Here is a 25,790-nt window from a genome sequence, read left to right as displayed (position 1 = left end):
GTTTGTTTCCTAGACACACAAACATAATCACTTTATCATCATTTTTAGCATTTAAAATAAGAATAGAACAGCTCAAGTGGAAGCTTGAGCTGTTCTATTCAAGCTTCCTTTTTGAATAGAACATCTCATTGCTGTATCTTCAGCAATTCAGCAAACATGGACATTTTTATGACCCCAAAATGGACGATTCATCCGTTCAGTGTTTTTCCTGACGTAAGTAGTGTAGGATTAGTTGTAAATGGCTCATAAATGAACAATGAAATGTTAGATTCCCCTGCCTGCAAAACTCAAGACCTAAATCCAGCACATTCCCAAAGACTGATGAATACAAACAAGTGCACACTTTGCCTGAATGTGCACGGCAGCCATGAATAGCAGGTTGGAGGTGGGAGAACAATGGAGTGGAGAGCATGACACATAGCTTAATGAGATGAAGGAAAAGGGGATTTCTCACACACATGTGCACGCACACACTTTAAGGATTTGGGGGTCAGGGGTTGGTTTGGGTCATTCAACTGTAAAATGGGTGAAGGCTGTTTTTCTTCAAAGCAGCTGTGTTTGTCTCAATTTTTTATTTTACTTTTTATTTTTTTTGTCTTCAATGCTTCACCTCTGTTAACTGGATTAATGTGTAATTTTTTACAAGGTAATTTATTATGACTATAATAACCTCTGGTGCTTCAATAATCTCAGGTGAGAAATAATCCCCGAATCCTGGAAGAGGTGCTTTAAGCTCAGTAACCTTCATGAGGAAAAGCGGGTCAGTTATTAGTCAAATGGGTGTCAGAAAAATATTAGCTGATAAATAATGGCAGATTTTTCTTAATCATGCATTTTTACAATTTTGACCTCTTGATAATTTTTTAATTAAAAGTTATTACACAGCTGAGTTTTTCAACTAGCTTTACCATCTGTTAGCATGAGTGAGACCAGCGTAATTAAGTCTATGAAGACAATAAAAACACTTTACTTAATTTTGAGATTTCCAAAAGTATTACTAAATCCAGTATGTTCTATAATAGAGGCTGGAAGCTCCAAAAAGTCAAATAAAACTCCATTCACCCTTCCTGTTATCTGCAGAAATTCTTGTTCTTTCTTATTCTAACCCTGAATGAACAAAAGACCTGTCTAGATGTGTCACAGAAAATTGTTTTCTATTAAATATCTTATAATATCGCTTTTCTTTCTCTGGCATCACTTGGACACTGTTATAAGTGTGTCACCAGAATGTCATTAATAAAACACTGTATTTTGTATTTCACTCTTAGAACTTATGTTTTTATTTTTATTGGACATCTTTTTGGTATTGAAGTTGATATGAAAATTTGGTTTCTGGGTACAGATTGAATGTAGCATTAGTTCTCCCTGGTTGCAGAATTCATGTTATTTGCACATGAGCAGCAGTAATACCTGTTCAAAGAAGCAGTCTGTTTAATCTTTTGTTAAAAATGTTATGTTATTGATGTTTCAGAGGTAAAGCATGTCACTTCTTCATCATTTGAAGACTTATTGTTGCAAACATTCTATCTGAAAGCAGGTCTTTAGAGTTGGAATTTAAAAGAGTGGCATAACAGGATGTGTATATATTTTTTAAATCGAAAAGTAACCCAAATTTTAGGCAGCATTTAAATACGTATTATGGCAGATTGTAACTGCGAACTACTGTTTACGGTTTGTATTAAAGCTTTATGTATCCAGTTTAGCAGGTTTTATCATTTTATGTCTTTGAACAAAAGTGCAACTTCCCAACACTGAACAGCCCACTTACCTCGTCAGATATTCCAAGTAATTTTAAACTCTCATATAACGGGATGTGTCACAGATATGGGTTTTTGTCGTGAACGTGAGTCACTGATAATGAATGTGTCTGGGCTCAGCTGGCTCTTCATTCAGGAGATTGGAAGTGATGAAGGAGAGGACTGAGTCAGCAGTGTCACCATGAAGGGATCAGGTGTTAGAGAGACTCTCTGCCCCATATGTTTTACAACGGAGTTTTACTTAGTGATATGATTATCGCATCAGGACATAACAGCCAGATAATCACTGGGATCTGCAGGGACCTTTATCCCATTATTGATTAATTTAGTCAGAGGATTGAGAATGGGAGAGCTGTGACAAAGCAGATGGTCGCACTTTTTTTTTATAAAGATATCAGATTATCATGACAATGGTACCTTTTGGTTTATGTTCTAGTGTTTCTAGTTGGTGTCTTCACTCACTCAATGAACATCCTATTAAGGTTAGGTTTCCTGTTGATTTCTCTCTGGTATTTGGAGCCACCTTGTGGTTTAATTGTGGGAGAACATCAAGATGAATTTGAGATCTTTAGAGTGCAACTATTATTTTCTTTTTCTGCCGTCTCATATTTCTCTCATCAGACTCGAGTTTCACAGGATTTTTTTTGTGTCTGCAAGACAGACAAGACACCTGTGATCGATAAAAAGATGGCAACCAACTTTGCTGATAAGATGTTCTGTCATTTTGTGTCAGCCGGTTAGTCTCATAAGCTTTGCACATGGGTTAGATTAAATAAAGCACATTAATCAGCATGCATGCACATCCTATTAAATACATTTTTAATCCACTGCCGATGAGCTAGGCAAGTTTTTTTCCAGGCCCCTCCAACTCCAGCTTTTGCCTGCTGAAATCCCACACTAGTCTTAATCAAAAAATCTAAGTGAGCGGTGGTGCTGGCTAAGCGTGCTTAATCACTGGCTGCACAGACCTCAGTCACAGCTCATTTCTTTAATGAGAGCTGCTATAAGAGGGAGATTTCTCCACCTCACGCTGCTTTGAGTCTGGTCTGCTGACGTTAGCCCCGCTTGCCCCGATGAGCTGCCTGTTGCCTGTCTGCAACTTATTCTATTAATAGTTTGCAAAAATGATATTAAAAATGCATGCACTGTTAATGTTTAGGTATTTCCCTGATGCAAAATTAATTCAATTACATGGCTTATGATTAAATATTGAAGAACATTCCAACTAATCCGAGAGTGCACATTTAACCAGCTCCATCTTTTATTTCTCTTTTTCTACTGGTGTATCCCCAGCTTCAATCCTAGACCCCAGTTAGGTCCCAGTCAGCTGGACGCTTCCATTGAGCCATTCAAAGCCCAGTCGAGCCTCTGAAAAGCTCATGTCCCCCCATAGAGACTGATTATAAAGGAGAGAGCGAAGGGACATGGAGGAGAGAGAAAGTGAATTTAAGAGCCTCTTTAAATCTGTTGCCTTAATGAGTTGTCCTCACCATGGCAACATCTTTTATTTGAAGCTTTTCACTACACATGCATGCATAGGTGGACTCGGGATGCAGACAAAGTAAAATGTAGAAATAAGGCGAGCTGCAGCTGCCTCTTTATTTGTGCAACCACAGGAAAAACTTAGCTGATGATGGTGGTACTTTATTATTTTATTATTATTATTTATTTATTTTTTGTGTGTGTGAAAATGAGCTAAATTTGTTGATTGTTTTGCATGAAACTAACCTGGATTGAATTTCTAGTTATTGCTTATTCTCACCAGTAGGGGTCATAAGAGTACATACAAACGAAATAATGTGAGGGGAGGCTTCAAAATCTGTATTTTAATCACTGTTTCATTCAGTAGTTTTGACAAATACATTTGTAGAATATTTTCTAAGAGAAAATTAACAGATTGAAAATATTTTGACAATAACTACATAGAATTATGTTTTAATTATTTCCTCTCAGGCTCTGAACGTCCATTTATCTACGCCTAAAAGAGCCACATGAGGTATTTAATTTTGAGTGATGTTGGTCTTAAATTTTTGGAATATCTGATAAGGGAGCTGTAATCATTTCCCCAGAGTCCCATTAGGAGGGGGGGCGCTCTTTGCTTCCAAGAGAGGTTTACGCTCTCAATTGAAGCCTCCGTCCAACCTGCCCATTATTGCCCAGATGGGACAGAAGGGGGTGGGAAGCTTAGATGGATGGGAAGCAGGAGGAGGGAAGCATGGGCGGCTTTTTAAGGAAGGAGGGGATTGATGGGGAAGAGAGGGAGGAAACGCATGGATAAGTAGATTTCGGGGTCATGCTTTTTTTAACCTCCAGACGAGGTCTAAACACGGGATTATCATTGGTAGAGGTCGAGGTTAACACATGCATGTGCACCCTTACACACCTCTACATAGTGAATTCCCAAATTTCCACATTAAAGATCTACTACACAGGCACAGTATGTCTGTAAGTGTTGTTTAACTCTACAAATTATCCTAGAACACCAAGCTCGACTTTAAATAAGTAACAGGGATTACAACATACAGTTTGCTCATATTAGGTCAACTGATCCTGGTCAGTTTATTTTGAAGGATGTTATATTTAGGTTCTTTGGTGGGCTATATTGTAATCAACAAAAACTGAGGGGAAAAAAGGAGGCATTCTTATTTTATTAATTTTTACTGTTGACCACCTTTTTGTATTTTTGATGATTTGTCTTTGGTAATGAGCTTTAAGTTTTTGAGGTCAGAGAGCCTCCTTGTCTTCACTCTTAAGTTTTAATTCCCTTCACCTATTCAAGTCAAAAATCTAGAATTGGTTATTATTATTACACACAGTCAGAAGAACTCTATTATAAAATGAAAAGATTTAATTCTAAATCTGCCAGGGGTATGAATAAATTTGGCTTTTACTGTACATCTTGTGTACTTATTGCATAATTCAGTCAACGTTTGACCAGTCTCTGAATTTCAGGTTACAAACTTCTCTCGAACTAATGCTAAATCTCCCACCCTCCTCTTTTTTCTGCTTTCACTAAATTCATAGACCTAAAAAAAAAATGAAATGACCCTTTAGATTTGGTGGGATCTCCTTTACGGTTGTGCACAATCTTGAGGTGTGCCCACTCCTCAAGAGTTGGACACACCAGTTGGACATGCAGATAAACAACAGAAAACTTGTTGGAAGCGCAAAGATTACTTTTTATTTTGAAAGCCACCAACAGGTGGGGAGCCATGACCTCTATTTCATAGTTTGCCACTAAGCACCGCATTAGAAGTATCTGTATTGCACAGACAATGACACTAAGGTGAAATCCACTGAAACACTGTTTACAAAGTGGGCATTCCCAAGGAGCCCCACACTCTTTTGTTTCCTCTGTTTTGGGGAGGAAGATCATTTACATTTGAGCTCACTGACTTGTCCTTGACACTTGTCTTTGTAAAGTTGTGTTTAAATATTCATGCACATCTATCAATATTATGAATATAGTTTTTGCACATTGTACTGATTGGAATGCTAACTAAAAATAACTGCAACACAAGAAGAAACAAAAGTTTAGCCTCAACAAAGAACTAAAAGTTTCTGAAAATAATCCTCAAAATAATTGAGGATTACGATATGAGGATTTCAAATCAAAACTAGTCGACATGAAACAAAGTCCTGGGGTGGAGGTTGGAAGAGGCAATATAAGATATATGACATAATCAAGGTTAGGAATTGGAGAAGGAGTGAATAGATCAGAGCTGATTTCAAGTCTTATGTCTCATTGAAGGCTGTGCAGTTTATCTTTACTCCCTAATCTTTATGGAGAATAGGTGATCTTTGTAACACTTTCTGCGATGAACCAAGAGATGGTACTGACTAGATCAATGTTGCAGGTCTGATGAGCTGTGTCAAATGCAGTCATGCATTATGATAAGAAAGAATCGATGTCAGCCACCAGAGCCAGCATCCAATCTCATATCCAGCCCTCTAGTTGTGTCCCCATTCTCAGGCGGATTGTCTCGCCCACTTCCTTTAGCTGTGATTGCTGATCATTTATTTTTGTTTCTGATTGTTGATTGGACGGTTTGTTTTTGCAGTGGAAACTGCAATGGAAAGGGAGATCCATTGTAAGAAATAGGTCAAAGCATGCGTTGCCAGCGTTTCTTCTCTTGAAGGAAAACTTTAGATGAAACGCATGCTGACATTTTAAGTAATATGGCTTTAATCCACCTTTCAGTGGTGTCTTTATGATTGCCTGATAGAAACATGTTGCTAGGGTTTTCCTCAGTGTGATACAGGCTAGCTCCAGGTGGCTTGTTGGGTTGTGCCCTTCAGCTATCGGAGGCACTTAACCTAAATTAGCTCAGTCTGTCTCTGCTTCTCAGTCTAAATCAGAATAAAAACCTTTTTTGCATCAGCAGGAGCTGAATGTTTGGGGCCATGGCAACATGCAAAGGGGTCTCATCCAGTTTAAGTGTCATTTAAGTAAATAACAATCACTTATCAGGCTTCTCTCAGTCAAAGGATGGGAATTACTCGAGTACTTTCAATGGCTGGACGAGTATAGAAAAATAAATTAGTATGAAGAAGTATTTGTATTTGCAGACTTAACTCCTAATCATGTTATTTAAATGTTCCATCTGTACATCCAGCCATGCAATCTGTCACTAATTTTGGCATGTTATCTGTTTCAAGCCTGACAATAGTTACATTTTTGGTTCAAATTCAGGATTTTCTTTGTATTTATCTCATCAGGAATGACTGAAAACAGCAAGCTAAATTTGTGTGGACCTTAGCAAGTTCTGCATGATGTATCAGTTCTTTTTGTCTAAGGTCAGATTTATTGCATTTCATGTGTGAAGTTAATTACAGAATTGAATTAATGATTGTTTAGTGCTATGAAGGAAGAGGAAGGAAACACAGACACACAAACCCCCTCAGGAGAAGAGAGCAGACAGACCTGGTGCTGAAATGTAGGGCAGGAAGCCAGGGTGGAATCCAAAATATTGTTTTATGTGCAGCTTGGTGAAAATGTCAGGGTTGTTTGTGGGTACTTTCAATGTTTCTGCCCTCCACCACTTTTTTCCTGAAACCATTGTCTTCTATTTTAACAGGACAAACCGATAAAGAATATATATTAATACATTTGAAGCACAATGGTGCTGACCTTTTTATTAGCCAGGCTCATGTGTCTCATTCTATGTTGTTTAAATGCAAAAATTGCTGCAGGCACCTATTCACAATTGCACAATGATGTTCACGTCCATCTATAGTCTCATAAAGATTGCTTTATGCCAGTACAGTGCAGAGTAGTCATCTTATGTCATAGATTTTGCCCTCAAAACCAGAATGTGGTTATTGATGTGGGTGATCCTCAATGGAGTCACCGGAGAATAAGAAAGTCCAAGAGTCGATAAGAGTGGAGACAATATGGCTGGATGGTAAAGGATCCTATTGTAATCGCAGGGTTGTGTTACTGCAGTGATGTTAAAGAATCGCATCTAGCATGTTCTTCAGGTCTGTTTATGTGGTGGAGGAAAATATTGATTCACCCATGTTTTATCACAATTCATTTTAGAGCAATGCACTTGTGTCTTTTAGCCATGTTTCATCTATTAAAATAATTACCTGCTTTTTATGTGAATGTTTGATCCTAGTGGTGGCACTGAACAAACGAATAAGAGAACTATTACAGGAGGGTAACCGGCCAAACATCACACAGTAATCAATACATTTATATCCCCTCTTTGAAACTTAACTAAACATACCAAATGTTGTTTTAACTAGCATTATTGATTCAGTGCTTCATTTATATGTTTGTCCAGCTAGATTGACTTTTGCTGATGTTCATTCCCACACCTGGTCTTGATCTTAGAGGCCAACGTGCTTACTATAAGAAAATAGTGAGGAAAATATGTGTTACTCACAATCTTGTCAGTGCATTATTTAAGAAATATATATTAGTGTCATGTTTTCCTGTAAGTGTTAGTATTTTTAAATTTTTTTTCTGTCATATTGTGAAATTCAAATGTCTACTTGTTACCCAAAATAAAAAGAAAAGTGAGAAAAAAAATGGTGCGCAGTAAATGTCATCACTAAGCTTGAGGGTAGTAGGAATCTTTAGAAAAAAATTGTTATAAACTGATGACATAAGATTGGCCATTGGCAGGTGCTATTGAAATGTCACAACAAAAACTTAATATGCTGATATGTTTTGTTTGCGCTGATTAAGATTCACTCATCTCTGTCTGTGGAATCAAGCTTTAATGGTACGGCAGAACCTTTTTTTTTATTTAGTCAGTAATTATTGGACCACTGGTGACTTGTGTAGATAGCATTAAACTTTAATCTCCAGATGGTCAAGCAAATTATGCACGGGAGAAAAAAAAAGTCCTTATGCCTCTTGATTCAATAACACACGTCTAGAGTTTTGGCTTTACTGTTTTTGTTTTAGCTCCTAGTCCTGTCAGCGCTTAAGCCAGCAAAGTAAGATGGCAGGTGGTTTAAAACGGCGTTGCCAGGGACAGTTGGCTACAAATGCACCATGACGGGGTATTAGATGTCTTAACTTAGTCACATAACTGTCACATAGTCTGAAAGCTCCAAAAACCCATCAATCTTCTAGTAAAACAACAGCATTTTAACTCCCTCAGTTGCTCCTTTATCCCGCTGAACATTAGGAAACAAAAGCAGGCCAGTTAAGTGAATTTGCAACGGTTGTGCATCTTGTCATTTTGGGATTCTCCTGGTGGTTGTTTTCAACCTTGTTTTGGGAGATTTCATTTTAGACTAAACAGTTTAACATTTTTGCCTGTCCACCCAGTCAAACGGAGATAGCTCCATCCTCTGTCTGCTCTCAGTGCGCCCCCCATGCCTTTTCATCCTGGCTTAAATTTCAAAGGAGTTTGTTGGGGTCGGACACCGAAGGAGAGAAAATTAGACACGACTGCAGAGCAGTGGTGTATGTTTGTGTGTAGGCCTTCCTGTGTGTATTTTTTTTTTTTCTTCAACCAGACCTACAAATGGGTGTTTTTGATTCACACTTTCATCTCTTCTTTTTTTCCCCTCTACCCTGCACCTCTGACTTTTCCGTCAGCTATCTTGATCTCATCTTTCTTTTATTTTTAATTTTCAAACATCTACCTTTTCAGTCAAGCTTTAGATCTGAGCTCCTAACACATCAAACGATCTCTCAACTTTTATGTGAATCCTACTTCACCTCCTGCGTAATTCTGCTCCTTTTGTATTTCACTTTGATTTTTCACCCCATTGGTATTGTGTGTTGTTTTAAAAGGCATCTTGAGGATGAATGCACATTAAGTTTTTGAGAACTCTCTAGTGTTGAAACAAAAAATACAGCAACATATCTGTCACCACATCAAAACAGCTGAATGAAACCACACAAACACGGTGAACGCAGTCCGATCATGTTTGCAATGTTGGTTGTAAAAGAAGGGCGTAGCTAGCAGCTTGTCTTTCCAATGTGAAGGTTTTTCTCATGGATCACAAAAGAAGAGCTGCTTATAAAAGGAGGCCCCTCCTGCCTTTCAACAGAGAACACACACACATGCAGACTGCTGAGTTGGTTCTTCTTTCTCTTCTTCTTTTTTTCACCTTAAATCAAGGGTTTAAGCTGTAGAAACCTTATAGAAGTTCACTTTTTTTTTTTTTTTTACCAAAGTATTCAGAGAAACCATGTTCCTCTGAAACCAGAGGAACATGGTTTCATTTTAGTCACTCTTTTTCAGCTCCTTTGGGAAATAAAGAATCCAACTTTTGCTTCTAAAATGAATTGTGTTCCTCCAATTTTCAGCAATAACTGCATCAACACTAGGTGTGTACTTTACTACACTTTTTGTGCTAGATACAAATCTGCTAAAGATTAGCTTTGACGCAAACATGGATTTTGTCATCTTATAAATCTTACATTTTCAGCTTGAATTAACACTGAAAACTTTATTAGATCACCTGTGGCTCATTGTTATCTTGTGTGTGCTTTAGAACATTGGAAAATCCAATTAGCAGGTTGGAACTTTAAAAACCCCAATAATCTTGTTGATGAAGAAAAATCCCAATGAGTGCATCTCTAATATTAATTAAGTTATGCTAAAACATACTATTAAAAAGATAATTTTTATGGTGGCGTAAATGACTGATTGAGATTATTAATGTCTGTATTGATTCAGAGAAGCATGTCAGACAGAAGGATGAATGCAAAATGTTGAAGGTGAAGAACTGAAGATACCAGCACACAGAAGTACATGGAAAAGATGCAGGAAACAGGAGAGCAGAGATGAAAATATTGGGTTTGCTGAGTGAGAAAATTTCACTCAGTGAGTATGGGAGTGTATGAAATTAATGTGTGCGTGTTTGCATGGTGAGGTGTAGTGCGGGAACTTTACCTCATGGTAAAATCATTAGTGTTGAGTGGGGAGGGGAAGAAACAGCTTTCAGCTCTTGTTTATTCAGCCGAGCCTGTCTGTCACCTCGGCTTCTGTGTGTGTCGGGTTTTAGTGAAAGTTGGAGTTAAAAGTTTAACTTTTCCTAACTGCCCTTTTTTTATTATCTGTAAAACTGCTTACAACAGCAGATCTACAAAGGCTTTTCCACAAGTTTTAGTTCATGTTTTTTTTTCATTATAAAGGATGAAAAAAACTTCAAAACTTTTGTTTCAGTCATAGTTTCCAATGAGGGTATTTCACTTTCAGAGGAGAGGAGATATAATACTTTTTATTTAGGTTATCTTCTTTTTATTAGATAAAATGTTCTCAGACTTGCTTCTGGAACCTTAGCACATTGAACTATGTGCATTGCATTGATCAGACGCTTACAGTTTCTTCCCCTCTACCATGATCATGTCATGTTACCTCTTTAGTGTGTTTCAACCTTCTGACTCATTGCTAATATATTATTCATGTCTTGCTTTATAGCAGTGAGAGAAGCCAAGTGATCGGGTTTCTACTGAGCCTTACTGTTTAGCTCTCATTTGGTTATGTGGAAATGGAAAACTGCTAGCGAACAAATACACAGCTTTGCTTTCTATGAATTATTGATTTTCATTTAAACCATATAGAGACAATGTAAGAGAAATGCAAAACAGCTTGAAGTGTTTCATTGGTATATTCACTGCTTCAGTTAAGTCTATATGATGAAAATAGTTGTGTATTTTTAAATTAAAGTACAAGAAAATGAAAACTGCTCTCACATTGATGCAAAATGTAGCAGGAAATTTTGTTTTTCTGTATAGGAGAGATAAAGACGTGCAAGGTTTGAGCCTTAGAGGGGTTCACTAGAGAAGAGAGGAAGGTAAAATCAATAGCACTCGAGTACATTAGCTGTCATGAAAGCACTTGAAGAAAAAGGGAAAAACTGGGATTTGTGAAAGGAGATGGCAGGAGGGACTGGATTCAAAGTGGTTCAGACAGAGCTGAAGGGTTTGAAGGATTGGCTTCACTCACTCTTCGTAATTAGGAAAGATGCTGGGAGACGTGACGAGGTTTATGCCTGTTTAGACATCGACATGTTACAGCTTTATTAAACTTCTTGAATTGATAACTACTTTACACAACAATATGGAAGTATGGAAAAGTATGGAAGTCACTGTAAGACGTATCTGTCCGTCCATCCACACGACCATCTAACCATCATCTGTTTTCCATCCAACCGTCCAACCACTATTTTTTGTCTCTCAGTCTATCTGTGCATCCGACTGTCCGTCCATCATCTAGTTTGATTTTTTTTCTGCATATAAAACATGACTTTTGTACAAATATCTGCATGAAGGAAACTTTTTATACATTAAAAGTTGTGCTTAAAATACTAAAAAACATGCAGAAACCGACAGATTTTAAACATGGGTAATGCGTCAGGAACCTCCACAGAGGTCAAATCACACACCCATAAATACATCCAGCAAAGTGTGTGGTTCTGTTTCTCCAACAAGGACACTTTGAGGTTTGTGCTGGGAAACCCTGAGATTAAACCACCAACCCTCCAACTTGTAGACAACTGTTCCCCAGGCGGGCCTGAATGTGAGAGACATTGTCCAGCTGCCTCTGCCAGGTTGATGGGGAGATCCAAACGGGGTGTGAAAACAAGATGGGAAAGACAAAGATAATACGAGCCCAGCGACAGGAGGAAGAGCCACGGTCCTCCATCGGTCTTTGCCTGGTCTCTGTGCCACAGTAAATCACTGAGACATTATTAAGACATTACCTCCCACTTATTTCTCCCTCTACAGACTGCTATGATTTTTCAAGCATTTAAAGATTGTAGCAGTGTTGTCATGGGATATAATACTAAAAGGGTTTTTAATACACAACTGCTAAACAATTTAATAAGCAAATTTAAATGCCTTCCATGTTTTGAAGCGCCTCTGGTTTTGGTTGAATAAGAAATTGAAGATTTAAACAAATTGTCCTGAAAATCATTGGAGTACATTTGCAAGTAGTTTTCACTATTTCTGTTTTATTAACTAAACTGATTGGCTGTGTGAAAAAGAAAAAGGATTCCAACCGCTTACGCTTTTATAATCTGAATTTAAGAAATGTCAAAGGACTAATATTAATAGGACTCCCTTTTAATAACATTAATCATATTAATCTGTTTTGTCCTTTTTTTCCCCTCAGCGCTAAGGTTTCCAGACAGTCTTTAGGCTTCCTTCATATGCTGCTTGGAGTATGAACAGATGAAAGATTTATAGTGTTTGGGCTGGGCTAAAGTGGGGGCTTCCATTCTTTAGCGAGGCGCAGCAGATGAACGTATGAATGGATATCCCTAATCCAGGAGGTGGCCTAGATTCGAAGTGCTCCCTCAGCAGATAGAGATGTTGACCTGACTGTCAGACAGTGGGTGCGTGCTTGTTAACGCCTCCTGCAGAACAATAGGCTCTCTAATGACAGGAGCTGCTTGAGCTCGTGTCTGCATATATTACACTAATACTGTACGCGTGCCTAACAGGACAAGGTATAGTGTAGATGCATGAAAGGTTATCAGCAAAACAAGAAGGTAATTTAACACTAACAAAACATTACGCAAAGATCTTAATGCTTCCATGGTGCTCACTGTCTAAAATAGGGTTGTGTGTGGTTATTTAGTAATGCATTGATTAATTAATGTATGAGGCAGAATGTAAAGTTGTTGTGATATTTTCAAAGTTTCAAAAAACCTAAGGGCATATCAAAATATTAGTTTTTAAAAAAAGTCTGATTAAAGGCTTAGAGTTCAGCATTACAATGATATGAAACATCAAAGTTGTAGTCAAGAATGTTTTTTATAGCTTAGCACTGTACAAGCTTGGTTTTAACTACCCAACTCTTAACACAGTAAAATCAGTCTTTACTGATTGTGTGTGATCTCAGATTTTTGTAGGTTTTTGTCCTGCCTATGCTGATTTTAGCCTATTTCAATTCATCTTTAAAGACTAGATGACAGCCATGAGTGGCCATCATGTATCAATGGTGACTGTACAGTTTGAGATCTCTTTAGCATCTCTTGTTAGCAATTAGAGCCAATAGCATCGCTAACTGTAAACATCTGTGTCAGTGTACGTAGTCTGCATAAGGTAGACCCTTTTCTTAATTTTCAATAGAAACAAGCTTATTGTTTCTCTAAAACAATTTAGAGAAGCAAGCTGTGTAATTGATCTTCTGACAAATTGTCAGCATTCTTTTGTCTCTGCACTTTAAAGCTGAACTTATAGTGCTGATGAGAGATGCAGAAAGCAGTGAGAACTGAAAGCCTTGCTATACAAAGTCGGGGATCATTTGCTGTCTGACTCGAGCTCTTGTTGCACCCCTTCGACTTCACCTCCCTTTATTTTTCAACCGCTTTGGCTGAAATTAAATACGGCTACTAAAGGAGGGGCTGTGCTAAACTAATGGGTGTGTGTCTGAAATAGTGGTGTTGGGGTTCGTGTGCTGTAGACTCCAACAGATTGGACATTGGGTCTATTTTTATGTAGCACAGATGTGTTTTATGTGAACACAGCAATCAGGGACAGCCAGATAGAGGGAATTAAGTTTATTTGAAAAGATACAAGGGTCTTTTTACGAGTTAAAAATTGTTCATTAATATTAAATTTAATGTGATAAATGTGATTGCAGTAATTTGATGCATATTGTTTTGCTGGTTGTAGGAGTGTCTAAGGTTCTGATGTTATAGACTTTTAGTCAAAGAGCAAGTTGGAAAGCTTGGGAAAGAAAAAAAAAAAAAATATTAGAATAATTATCAGCTGTCAAAGCTTGTGGGCTTTAACAAAAAGCTTTGACTTTCAGCTCTGTCAGCATAGATGCACAAAGATGCTGCAGAAGAATCTGTAATGATGAGAAGTAAAGGGTTGGGCTACCAGAACTCCTTGGTAACCATCGCACAGAGAAGGAGAGAGGCCGGGGCTGCCCCCCCCTCCGGCTGTCTGTGTCTCTGAGGACTGGACTGGCTGCTGGAGGCGTGGTAGTGTTGATGATGGGGAGGAGTGGTGGACCGTGTGTGTGTGTTTGTAGAGAGATGTAGGGTTAGAGACGTATTGTCAGCACAGTAGACGCCCGCGTGGACTTGTGAGAATGTGAGCGTCCTCAGCAGCACACCTTCATCTTCCTATATCCCTATTTTATTCCAGGATTTGGCAGATTTTCTGCCACTTTTTTTTTTTAAGAATATCACACTCAGTCGGAATAATGGTGTTTATTGGGACCTCATTAAAATCTGTAATCAAGTACTTCAAGAGGAAGGGTAAGATTATCTCTTCTATTCCTTTGGATGCTGAAAACGTTTTTGCTGTTATCAGATTAAAACAAAATTTTGGCTCTGTATATGGATTTCTGGAAGCTGATCATGTTTTAACTTCTGCAAAGGGGAAAAAAAATACTTGAATTAATAACGTTTAAATGATTTTCATTACAACTAATAGTCTCCTGTGGCCATTCTGCCCTACCGCTGCCTCCGCTGTGTTTCACCCTGTTACCAGGTAACCTTTGGTCAAAGATTTCGTGGTACTGGAAGAAAATGAAGATACTTTAAATCACAACAGATGATTTTGATTCCTTTTCCTTTTAGAGATAATGTTTTTGTTCTTTATTTAGTAAAGAAAATACTAAAGTCATATGTATTATACAGATGAAGTAGACTGGGCTTAGTACACCTAGGATAATATTACACGACTTATTTAATCAATGAGTGTTTATTAAGCACGTGAGGACTTAGACTTCCTTGACGCAGGACAAGCTGCTTGAAAAGTTTATCTGCAGGTTATTTATAGCTTATGTTTGTGTTGAAGTTCAGGCTGAGGTGTTGTTAATCATTACCTCCACCCTTTACTTTTCTCACGTTAAAATAAAAGCTCCCTCACAGCATATTTTGTATCCTGGAAAATAAACGACCAGTCACAAATGCTTTGGAGTCTTGGGCAATTTTTTTTTCTTCCCTTTAAACACATGAAGAAGAAAGTTCATTTTTATGTTGGGGTCAAGATGGTCTCCCAAGATATTCTGAGTAGTTTACTGCAACTTTTATTTCACACATCAAACTTAATCGCTGCAAGGTTTTTTTGGTTGTTTGCAAAGAATTTGGATCATAATTTTTCTTGAGTACAACTAAAACGTCTCCAGTCCCATCAGGTGATTTGGGTCTGCAGTTGGAGAACCATGAATGTAATTTAAATGTCAGTAACTTGTATTGATTTGAGGGTAAAAAAAGAACTTAGTTTAGAGGGAACATAGATATTGTACAAACTATTTTCTGTCCACCATGTTCCCATTGTCCTGCAGCCTGTTTCTCATTATTGGTTCTCATAACGTGCTCCTCAAACTTCTCAGTAACCTCTTTTCTCCCAGTTTCTATATGGTAGGAGCCTAGGGAGGGCTGGGATGTCAGTGGACAGAGGGATTACTGAACTTTCAAAAAGACTTATGCGCCAGTGTCCTGTGTGTATGCGTGTTTGGGAGCTAGGGGCTATTGTGGCACTGAAACGCCTGATGTGGAGACTGATGCGGTGGGACAATACGGGCTTTGTGTCCCCAGTCTCCATGTCCTTGGTCTGCTCACTACTCTTTTCAAAGCCCATGGTAGAAGAGGACAGTGGGGGAGGGAGCTACCTGTCCCGTCTGTTTGGGTGTGTATGTGTGAGTGACAGAAAAAAAAAAGGAGAACGTGAAATCTTTGATTAGCTTAAAATCAGCTCTTATTCACAGTCTGCCGAAGAATGATCTGATGCAAGTTGTGGTGTAAAATTATTTTTGTCATGAGTTTTCCCACACTTTTATCAATAATGCCTGAAAGATGACACAAACTTAGAGCAGCAGATGTGCTTTACTTCTTAAAAATCTGTTAACGATCCATAATTTATTTGTTTCATAACACAAAGGGCTTAAAACCCTAAACTTTGGCATTTGAATAAATGATTTACGTTCTTTGTCCACAGATTGCAGTAAATAGACTAATGATTTAACATCTAGTCAAGTCAAGGCAAGTTTACTTGTGTAGCATGTTTCAGCAACAAGGCAGTTCAAAGTGCTTTATGTGCTTGGGGCTTCCCCCCGAAAACTTGCTAAGCTTGGTGGTAGGGGCACTAGGGCAGCCATCCAACAACCCATCCACAGCGTTTTGAGTTAAAAAATGTTTAAAGTTGAGAGGAAATCTGAAAATATCATTAGGTAATCATGCATTATTAGAAGACATTACCTAAACACCAACTATAATGTCTGAAATCAAGCAAATGTAAAAAAATATAAATAAATAAAATAAACAAACAATACTTAACCCGGTGGGGGCGCAAGTAAATGCTGCTAGCCCGTCAGGCTTATAATACGCTGGGGGAAACTTTGCATGCTAAAAAGATAACACAGTAACTAATTATATCAAATGCCATCATCATAATAATTACTTCCAAATTTACATCACATATATTGATCAGTGTTTTAGTTATTGTTGATCAACGGCAATGTGTGTCTTTAGCCTTGATTTATAGAAACTCCATTTTGGATGTTTTGCGGTTTTCCTGAACTTCAAAAGACAAAACAAACTTTTCTGGAACAAAGTCTCCTCTGAGCACAAATGACTATAGTACAATGTTAAAAAATTAAACCAATTCAAAGTGCTTGGCAACCTCTCACGACATTTCATTTAAAAATTCTAACCTGATAATTTGTTGTTACTTTGGTAAATGCTTTGGAGACGCATTGGGGCAATTAGGGCCCCAGAAACCTACCCTTGCACCTAGAAAACTGTTGTGGAAACCTTCCTTGCGATGGTAACCGATCAGTGTAAATCTCCTCATTTTTCATGCTTGTGTTTCCTCACTTTTTAAAATTTTGGTTTTCGAGCTCACCCATGTTGCTATTCTGCTCGATAACAATAATGTTGAGCTGGTGGACCTAGACTCCTCGCCTGCATCGGCCATTTGCAATTCAGCATGACTAAATGCAACACACACGTAGCAGAAATGGAGGAACTGACAAAAAGAAGTAATGGAGAGGGCACATGAATAAATACAATGAACCTTCTCTTCCTGAAGCGGTGAATGGTTGAACGTTTATGAATGAGCTGTGGAGGCATGAAGGTGCCGAATTTAAGAGTTGCTACCAATTTTCTCTGAGGTAGAAAAAATAAATGTCTTTAACTCTAAGGTTAAAGACAGAAGCACCTTTTGTAATGGTCACTGTTGAGACATATTAAAAGTTTAACTGTATATCAAAGCGGCTACATGTTATTTAACGACCCATTTGTAGCTCTATGCCCCCCCTCTCTAACCCACTAGTGCCTCCATCCACCCCCAACACACACATGCAGTGCATTCTACCGTGGTTCATTTGCACCTGTGTAGGAAAGAACAAAAACACTCCCCACACCTACATCCACTGCTGTGATCCGGCCCCCTTCATCCTGCTCCGGTCGGGACTTGTGCCGATCTCTCAGAGTTGTAGTGGTCATGAAGGTGAAACAGACGCTGCTTTAAATGGAATTAATTCTACATCCATGTTCGCCAACCTTGGCCTGGCTGCGCTCACTTGGTAAGCTTAAAGAGTCTAAACCAAATTTTCATTCATTAAGCGAGGTAATGGTGGCTACCGATGGAAATGGATACACAGATTAGGAAGAAATTCCTTCATTCCAGTGGCGTAAAGAAAATGTCTGTCTGATAAAAGGCACGTTGAAGGTTATCTATAGTGAGTGTTTTTCAGTCTCTGTAGTTTTCTGTTTGGAACAATGCCTTACATTTCATGTTGTGCTTTCAAATAGAAATGGTGTGTCACAACATCTGTCTCTTGGAGGAACGTTTTGTTTTTGAAAATGACTTGGTTGAATAGAGGTTTTAGTTCAGTCCTAGATGGTGCTGTAACTCTTTTCCTCCCCTCTGACTTGTAAAACTTCTTTGCGATGTCTCAAATAAGTGTCGAGTTGATGGAGGGGAGTCTGGCACCTCTTTAGAAGACCACCTAAATCCTCTCTTTCCTTCTTTATTGCCAGTTTGTGTAAACAAACTCTTTAATCACTTTTCAGCCATTACCAATTAACTGAAATTGAAAGTGTGAGTTATTTCATACCCACACTTTGCCATTTCATCTCTTCCCATTCCCATTTCTTACTAGGAGCCAAACTCTTTTTTACCCATTAACTAAGCAATGGTAATTAGTTTATTTCCCTTGGCAGTTCCGTATTTTTCTTAAACTTTGGAGACGAGTAACCATTAAAAAGCTCAAAATTCAAAGATCATTTGTATATTGCCTTATAAAGACTTTATACTACAACCTATTTCAATTTATTGTGCTTCTAGCTACTATTTAGGCCAATTTCCTATAGTAAAAAATGTCCCTGATTAAACCAAAGTAACACTAGGAGAGAGAAGTGGCAAAATGCTCTCTTAGAGGAGATATACTGGGGCATAGTTTCATTGATATTTCTCAAATTTCACCCTACTTCATAAAAAAATATTCATAATGACTTTACATTAGCATTTTTGATTGTTTTCATCGATATACTACAATTCCCCAGATAAAATGGATGGTGAGACTTGGTACTTTAGGGGCAAAATAATTCACACAGGTAATTCAGCAAAGTTCATAACCTAGTCTTTGTTGTTTCTGCAGCTGTGTCTAACCTGGACGAGGAGAGCAAATGGACGGTTCACTACACGGCTCCCTGGCATCAACAGGAGAACGTCTTTCTCCCCGGCAGCAGGCCGCCCTGTGTAGAAGACCTTCACCGGCAGGCAAAAGTCAACCTTAAGACTGCTTTGCGAGGTAAATATCGCCTAAAGTAAATACCTTGAAAAAAGCTGCAAAATATGCACTGTTAGACCATTTGTTAAGTCATACATTGCTTGCAATATTTTTTTTTAATTTTTCTTATGGCAGTTAGCATCAGTAGCATAAAAAATAGAGTATGAGGGGCGTGCCGTGGTGGCGTAGTGGTTAGCGCGACCCGTATTTGGAGGCCTTGAGTCCTCGATGCGGCCGTCTCAGGTTCGACTCCCGGACCCGACGACATTTGCCGCATGTCTTCCCCCCTCTCCTTCCCCGTTTCCTGTCAGCCTACTATCATATAAGGGACACTAGAGCCCACAAAAGACCCCCTGGAGGGGTAAAAAAAAAAATAGAGTATGAGAGCCGTATGTTGAAGCTAGGATGCTCAATGAGAGAGGTTGAAAGATTTACTTCACTCTGTTCAGCCTTCCCGTTATCTAATGAAAGCCTTGCTCTCTCTCTCTGTCTTGCAGCCTGAATAAAATGTAGACATGTCTTGATGTGACTTAGAAAATACATTTCAAACAACTCAATAACAGTAAAAATGGCTTACATGGAGGCGTCTTCTTTTACTAGCAACCGTCACATTAAAGAGTGTTATTGCCAACACAACCTGGTTGAGTTTAATATGGTAACTGGTATACAAACTAGTTTCTATTTTTAATAGAAACTAGTTTGTATACCAGTTTCTATTTGCAATAGAAACTGGTTTGTGTTTTTTTATAGGGGTTCCTGTCCTAATATTGTTAAGACAGAAATTTATGAATTTATCAATCATAAAATCAAAATCAAACAAATGAAAAGAAAATGATAATCCTTTAAATAGTCCTGTGTATTGTTGGATGATTTGAATTTCTCCCTTGTGAAAAGGGTGTGCCAAAGAGAGAATGTAAATTAACTTGAGATAATTTACATTTAGACTATTTTAAAAATAGGTATTGGGCGTGCTGTGGTGGCGTAGGGGATAGCGCGACCCACGTTTGGAGGCCTTGAGTCCTTGACGCGGCCGTCACTGGTTCGACTCTCGGACCCAGCGATATTTGCCGCATGTCTTCCCCCCTCTCCTTCCCCCTTTCCTGTCAGCCTACTTTCATATAAGGGACACTAAAGCCCACAAAAGACCCCCTGGAGGGGAGAAAAAAAAAGAACGTATTTATCATAAACAATGGTGCTGTTTAATTTCTAGCTCCAAAGATAGATTTGTCATAAAAAACAACCCAACACAATGCAAATAATTCAGGATATTTCAACTTTAAAAAGGACAAGTCTGTGTAGTTATAATTGTGTTACTGGCTAAAATGCCTCTAGCTCTACATTAGTGATAATTTTGACCACTAGAACAGTAGACAGACCTACATTTCTCATTGCGTCAAGGCAACTAGTCTTTGTGCGCGGCACAGTGAAAAATGTCCAAACACGTCATTTTGTGTTTATCCAGCAACACAACACTGTGAGATCCTCCTTCTTCCTGTTTGTCCGGTGCACTTAGAGACAAGGCACACCTTTGTTGCTCAGTAAACACATGGAGTCAAATTGCAGCACAGACACAATTGTGTATATAAAATGATCAGTTTCCCAGAAAGGGAAGCAGGAATACCGGTGAATCCTGAAACTGGTTTTCCTAAGACATTTTGAGAAAGCCCCCTTATTGCCTCATTGCTCAGATAACCGTGAGAGGATCTCACGATGCAGTTCATGCAGGTGTGTGTGTGTGTTGAACTACTAACTACTGTAAACAGAACGTTTACACTCTGGTCTGGCCTTGTGTGGTGGAGTTAATGGTGGGAAACCGGAGCAAATGGGGAACAAGCTGTTGTAACATGATGCTTTCAGTTTTTGGAGTCCCTGTCTCACTGCTGATTCTTTTCCCATTTTTTGTTTTACCCTTGAACTATTACTAATAGATATTACACCCTGAAATATTGATGTTGCTAACAGAAAACCACACAAACATCAACTGAATGGAAGCCCCTGTAACGCAACACCGTCCGACCCCCCAGTTGTCCTATTTGATAGACAACAGGTGTCCAGCGAAAGCTCCTGTCCAATTCCAGGAGGCCTGCAAGACTTTGTTGATGACGGCACATCAGTTACAACTTTGTACTGTCATTTCATTTTTCTTGTAGCTAAAAAACCCAAAACAGTCCTTCCATATGTCTCCATTTTTTACTTTTGGCCTTTTAATACCATCAACAATTTGACTTTCCATACCCTCCATGCATCTTTTACACTCAGTTTAATAGTCAACGACTTAAAATACTTTACTTTTCTCTAATCAATTTATTATCACAAGCTTTGATTGATATATTTTATTTGAGTCTCTCACACACGCCCACACACATATGCTGCAGTGTAAGTAAGTCAAAAGCTCATTAAATCATATTAAATCAATCAGTTTATTAAAATAAACGGATTATTTTAATAATCTGATTATTAAAACCGCAAGTTTTAATAACTTTCAGACCTATGTGAATAGGTCTGAAGAGTGAACAATTTTGCTTTTTTCTAAAACTAAATCCAGAATTCTCTGGATTCAGAATTCTCTTAAAGTTAACAAAAACATTTTACTTCAAATGAAAATACAAACATTTAACGTTAAAAACAGGGGAAAAAAATTACAATCAGTGTTGAGTATTATAAACTTACATTTTTGTATCTTTGTGCAATTATTATTACACAAAATGGTTCATATTTTAATTATTAAAAAGTTCTAGTTGGATTGTGACCTAGAGGAAATTACTGTATGCTTTAGGGCAAGAGTAAATGAGGGGCAAGAAGGTTAATTAAATAAGATTTGGCCGCAGTTTCATGCAGACACAACCAGCTACAGTACATTAATATAGACACATGACCCTGCTTACTGCTCCACATTTCTGAATAATCAATACTCTGTGTCCCTTTGACACCAATATATTTCACATGATGAGTTGCAGAAAAATTTGCGAGCTGGTTGAAGTTAATGAGGTTTCAATTCTTCAGTAGTTAGGATAATAATATAAAGTGTTTATTTGTCAAAATATTTAAATTTAATCGTATTCAGTGCCTTCAAGAACTGAATTGCATGTAAGAAATTTAATCATTTGATTTCATCCATCCATCCATCCATCCATCTTCTTCCGCTTATCCGAGGTCGGGTCGCGGGGGTAGCAGCTTCAGAAGGGAGGCCCAGACTTCCCTCTCCCCAGCCACTTCTTCTAGCTCCTCCGGGGGAATCCCGAGGCGTTCCCAGGCCAGCCGAGAGACATAGTCCCTCCAGCGTGTCCTGGGTCTTCCCCGGGGCCTCCTCCCGGTGGGACGTGCCCGGAACACCTCACCAGGGAGGCGTCTAGGAGGCATCCTGACCAGATGCCCGAGCCACCTCAACTGGCTCCTCTCGATGTGAAGGAGCAGCGGCTCTACTCTGAGTCCCTCCCGGATGACTGAGCTTCTCACCCTATCTCTAAGGGAGAGCCCAGCCACCCTACGGAGAAAACCCATTTCGGCCGCTTGTATCCGCGATCTCGTTCTTTCGGTCATGACCCAAAGCTCATGACCATAGATGAGGGTGGGAACGTAGATCGACCGGTAAATCGAGAGCTTCGCTTTTTGGCTCAGCTCTCTCTTCACCACGACGGACCGGTACAGCGCCCGCTTGACAGCAGACGCTGCGCCAATCCGCCTGTCGATCTCCCGCTCCCTTCTTCCCCCATTCGTGAACAAGATCCCGAGATACTTAAACTCCTCCACTTGGGGCAGGACACCCCCCCTGACCCGGAGAAGGCACTCTACCCTTTTCCGGCTCAAGACCATGGCCTCGGATTTGGAGGCACTGATCCTCATCCCGGCCGCGTCACACTCGGCTGCGAACCGCTCCAGCGAGAGCTGCAGATCACGATCTGATGAAGCCAAAAGGACCACATCGTCTGCAAAAAGCAGAGATGAGATCCTAAGGCCACCAAATCGGATCCCCTCAACACCTTGGCTGCGCCTAGAAATTCTGTCCATGAAAGTGATGAACAGAATCGGTGACAAAGGGCAGCCCTGGCGGAGTCCAACTCTCACCGGAAACGAGCCCGACTTACTGCCGGCAATGCGGACCAGACTCTGACACCGGTCATACAGGGACCTGACAGCCCGTATCAAAGGGCCCGGTACCCCATACTCCCGGAGAACCCCCCACAGGGCTCCCCGAGGGACACGGTCGAACGCCTTCTCCAGGTCCACAAAACACATGTAGACTGGTTGGGCGAACTCCCATGCACCCTCCAGGACCCTGCCGAGGGTGTAGAGCTGGTCCAGCGTTCCACGACCAGGACGAAAACCACACTGCTCTTCCTGAATCCGAGGTTCGACTATCCGACGGACCCTCCTCTCCAGGACCCCTGAATAGACCTTGCCAGGGAGGCTTAAGAGTGTGACCCCTCTATAATTGGAGCACACCCTCCGGTCCCCCTTTTTGAACAGGGGGACCACCACCCCAGTCTGCCAATCCAGGGGAACTGCCCCCGATGTCCATGCGACATTGCAGAGTCGCGTCAACCAACACAACCCTACAACATCCAGAGCCTTAAGAAACTCCGGGCGGATCTCATCCACCCCCGGGGCCCTGCCACCGAGGAGCTTTTTAACCACCTCGGCGACCTCGTCCCCAGAGATTGGAGAGCCTAACCCAGAGTCCCCAGGCTCCGCTTCCTCAGTGGAAGGCATGTTGGTGGGATTGAGGAGGTCTTCGAAGTACTCTGCCCACCGGCCCACAACGTCCCAAGTAGAGGTCAGCAGCACACCATCCCCACTATAAACAGTGTTGGTGCTGCACCGCTTCCCCCCCCTGAGACGCCGGATGGTGGACCAGAATCGCCTCGAAGCCGTACGGAAGTCTTTCTCCATGGCCTCTCCAAACTCCTCCCACGCCCGGGTTTTTGCCTCAGCAACCGCCCGAGCCGCATGCCGCTTCGCCCGCCGGTACCCATCAGCTGCTTCCGGAGTCCCACAGGCCAAAAAGGCCCGATAGGACTCCTTCTTCAGCCTGACGGCATCCCTCACCGAAGGTGTCCACCAGCGGGTTCGAGGGTTGCCGCCGCGACAGGCACCGACAACCTTGCGGCCACAGCTCCGATCGGCCGCCTCGACAATGGAGGCACGGAACACGGTCCACTCAGACTCCATGTCCCCCACCTCCCCCGGGACGTGTTCGAAGTTTTGCCGGAGATGGGAGTTAAAGCTCCGTCTCACAGGGGATTCCGCCAGACGTTCCCAGCAGACCCTCACAACACGTTTGGGCCTGCCAGGTCTGACCGGCTTTCGCCCCCACCACCGGAGCCAACTCACCACCAGGTAGTGGTCAGTGGACAGCTCCGCACCTCTCTTCACCCGAGTGTCCAAGACATACGGCCGCAGATCCGATGAAACGATGACAAAGTCGATCATCGAACTGCGGCCTAGGGTGTCCTGGTGCCAAGTGCACATATGGACACCCTTATGCTTGAACATGGTGTTCGTTATGGACAATCCATGGCGAGCACAGAAGTCCAGCAACAGAACACCGCTCGAGTTCAGGTCGGGCGGGCCGTTCCTCCCAACCACGCCCCTCCAGGTCTCACTGTCATTGCCCACGTGAGCGTTGAAGTCCCCCAGCAGAACAAGGGAGTCCCCAGGAGGAGCACTCTCCAGTACCCCCTCTAAGGACTCCAAAAAGGGTGGGTAATCTGAACTGTCGTTCGGCCCGTAAGCACAAACGACAGTCAGAACCCGTCCCCCCACCCGTAGGCGGAGGGATGCTACCCTCTCGTTCACCGGGGTAAACCCCAACGTACAGGCGCCGAGATGGGGAGCAACAAGTATGCCCACTCCTGCCCGACGCCTCTCACCTTGGGCAACTCCAGAGTGGAAGTATGTCCAGCCCCTCTCAAGGAGACTGGTTCCAGAACCAGAGCCGTGCGTCGAGGTGAGACCGACTATTTCTAGCCGGAACCTCTCGACCTCACGCACTAGCTCCGGCTCCTTCCCCACCAGAGAGGTGACATTCCACGTCCCAAGAGCCAGTTTCTGCAACCGAGGATCGGACCGCCAGGGTCCCCTCCCTCTGCTGCCACCCATCCCACACTGCACCCGACCCCTTTGGCCCCTCCCACGGGTGGTGGGCCCATGGGAGGGGGGGCCCATGTTTCCTCTTCGGGCTGAGCCCGGCCGGGCTCCATGGGTAAAAGCCCGGCCACCAGACGCTCGCCATCGTGCCCCCCCTCCAGGCCTGGCTCCAGAGTGGGGCCCCGGTGACCCGCGTCCGGGCGAGGGAACACCAAGTCCAAAGTTTTCCTTCATCATTGGGGTCTTTGGCGAGGTGAAATCTCATTTGATTTCACCTCCTGCAATAACAGAATACAGCGTTCACTTTCAAAGGAGAGTTTTACACATTTTCACTAGAGTCGAAAAACCCTCCACCAGCTTGCACCTCTAAACACATGGCTGTGTTTTCTTTTAAATCTCCATTTTATGGAAGTTTTTATTTTTATTTTTTGAATGGAAAAAAAACAACATCTTGCATGTGTACAGGAAGTGTAAACAGAGATTATCAGCAGAAATATCTGCATTGGAGTGCACTGTGTCTAAAATATGGAAAATGATTACACAGAATAAAGTGTGAATGTGCGGTTTGTCCTACCTGCTGCAAACACAGGGAAAAGAAAAAGTACAGTTATTATGCATTCACATACACCGTAGCAATGTTGCACCATCCTGTAGAAATCTTTACTTGTGCATTAGAATATAATTGCTCGTAGTTAATCTGATTATTGTTTAGCGGTTTTTGGCAGATTGTTTCTTCTTTGGATGGGTTTGTAAATTCACCAACAAAAAA

The 25,790-nt window shown here is 40.9% G+C and overlaps 1 protein-coding gene across 7 annotated transcripts in view; it reads left to right on the top strand.

The window, feature by feature from the left end:
* Positions 1-25,790, top strand: part of nhsl1b (NHS-like 1b) — a 100,041-nt gene that overhangs the window by 55,655 nt on the left and 18,596 nt on the right. For 5 of the 7 annotated variants that reach the window (XM_032585747.1, XM_032585744.1, XM_032585746.1 and 2 more), the window contains exon 2: positions 18,803-18,955. In XM_032585747.1, the coding sequence (XP_032441638.1) occupies positions 18,803-18,955 (153 nt within the window). Of the gene's footprint in view, positions 1-14,257; positions 14,451-17,655; positions 17,726-18,802; positions 18,956-25,790 lie in introns of those variants that run through there. The other 2 variants (XM_032585748.1, XM_032585749.1) reach the window with 2 other exon arrangements.

The sequence above is a fragment of the Xiphophorus hellerii genome, chromosome 15 (assembly GCF_003331165.1).
Source record: "Xiphophorus hellerii strain 12219 chromosome 15, Xiphophorus_hellerii-4.1, whole genome shotgun sequence".
Taxonomy (NCBI): Eukaryota; Metazoa; Chordata; class Actinopteri; order Cyprinodontiformes; family Poeciliidae; genus Xiphophorus; species Xiphophorus hellerii.
The sequence above is the reverse complement of the archived record's forward strand: the minus strand, read 5'-3'. Positions and strand labels throughout refer to the sequence as shown.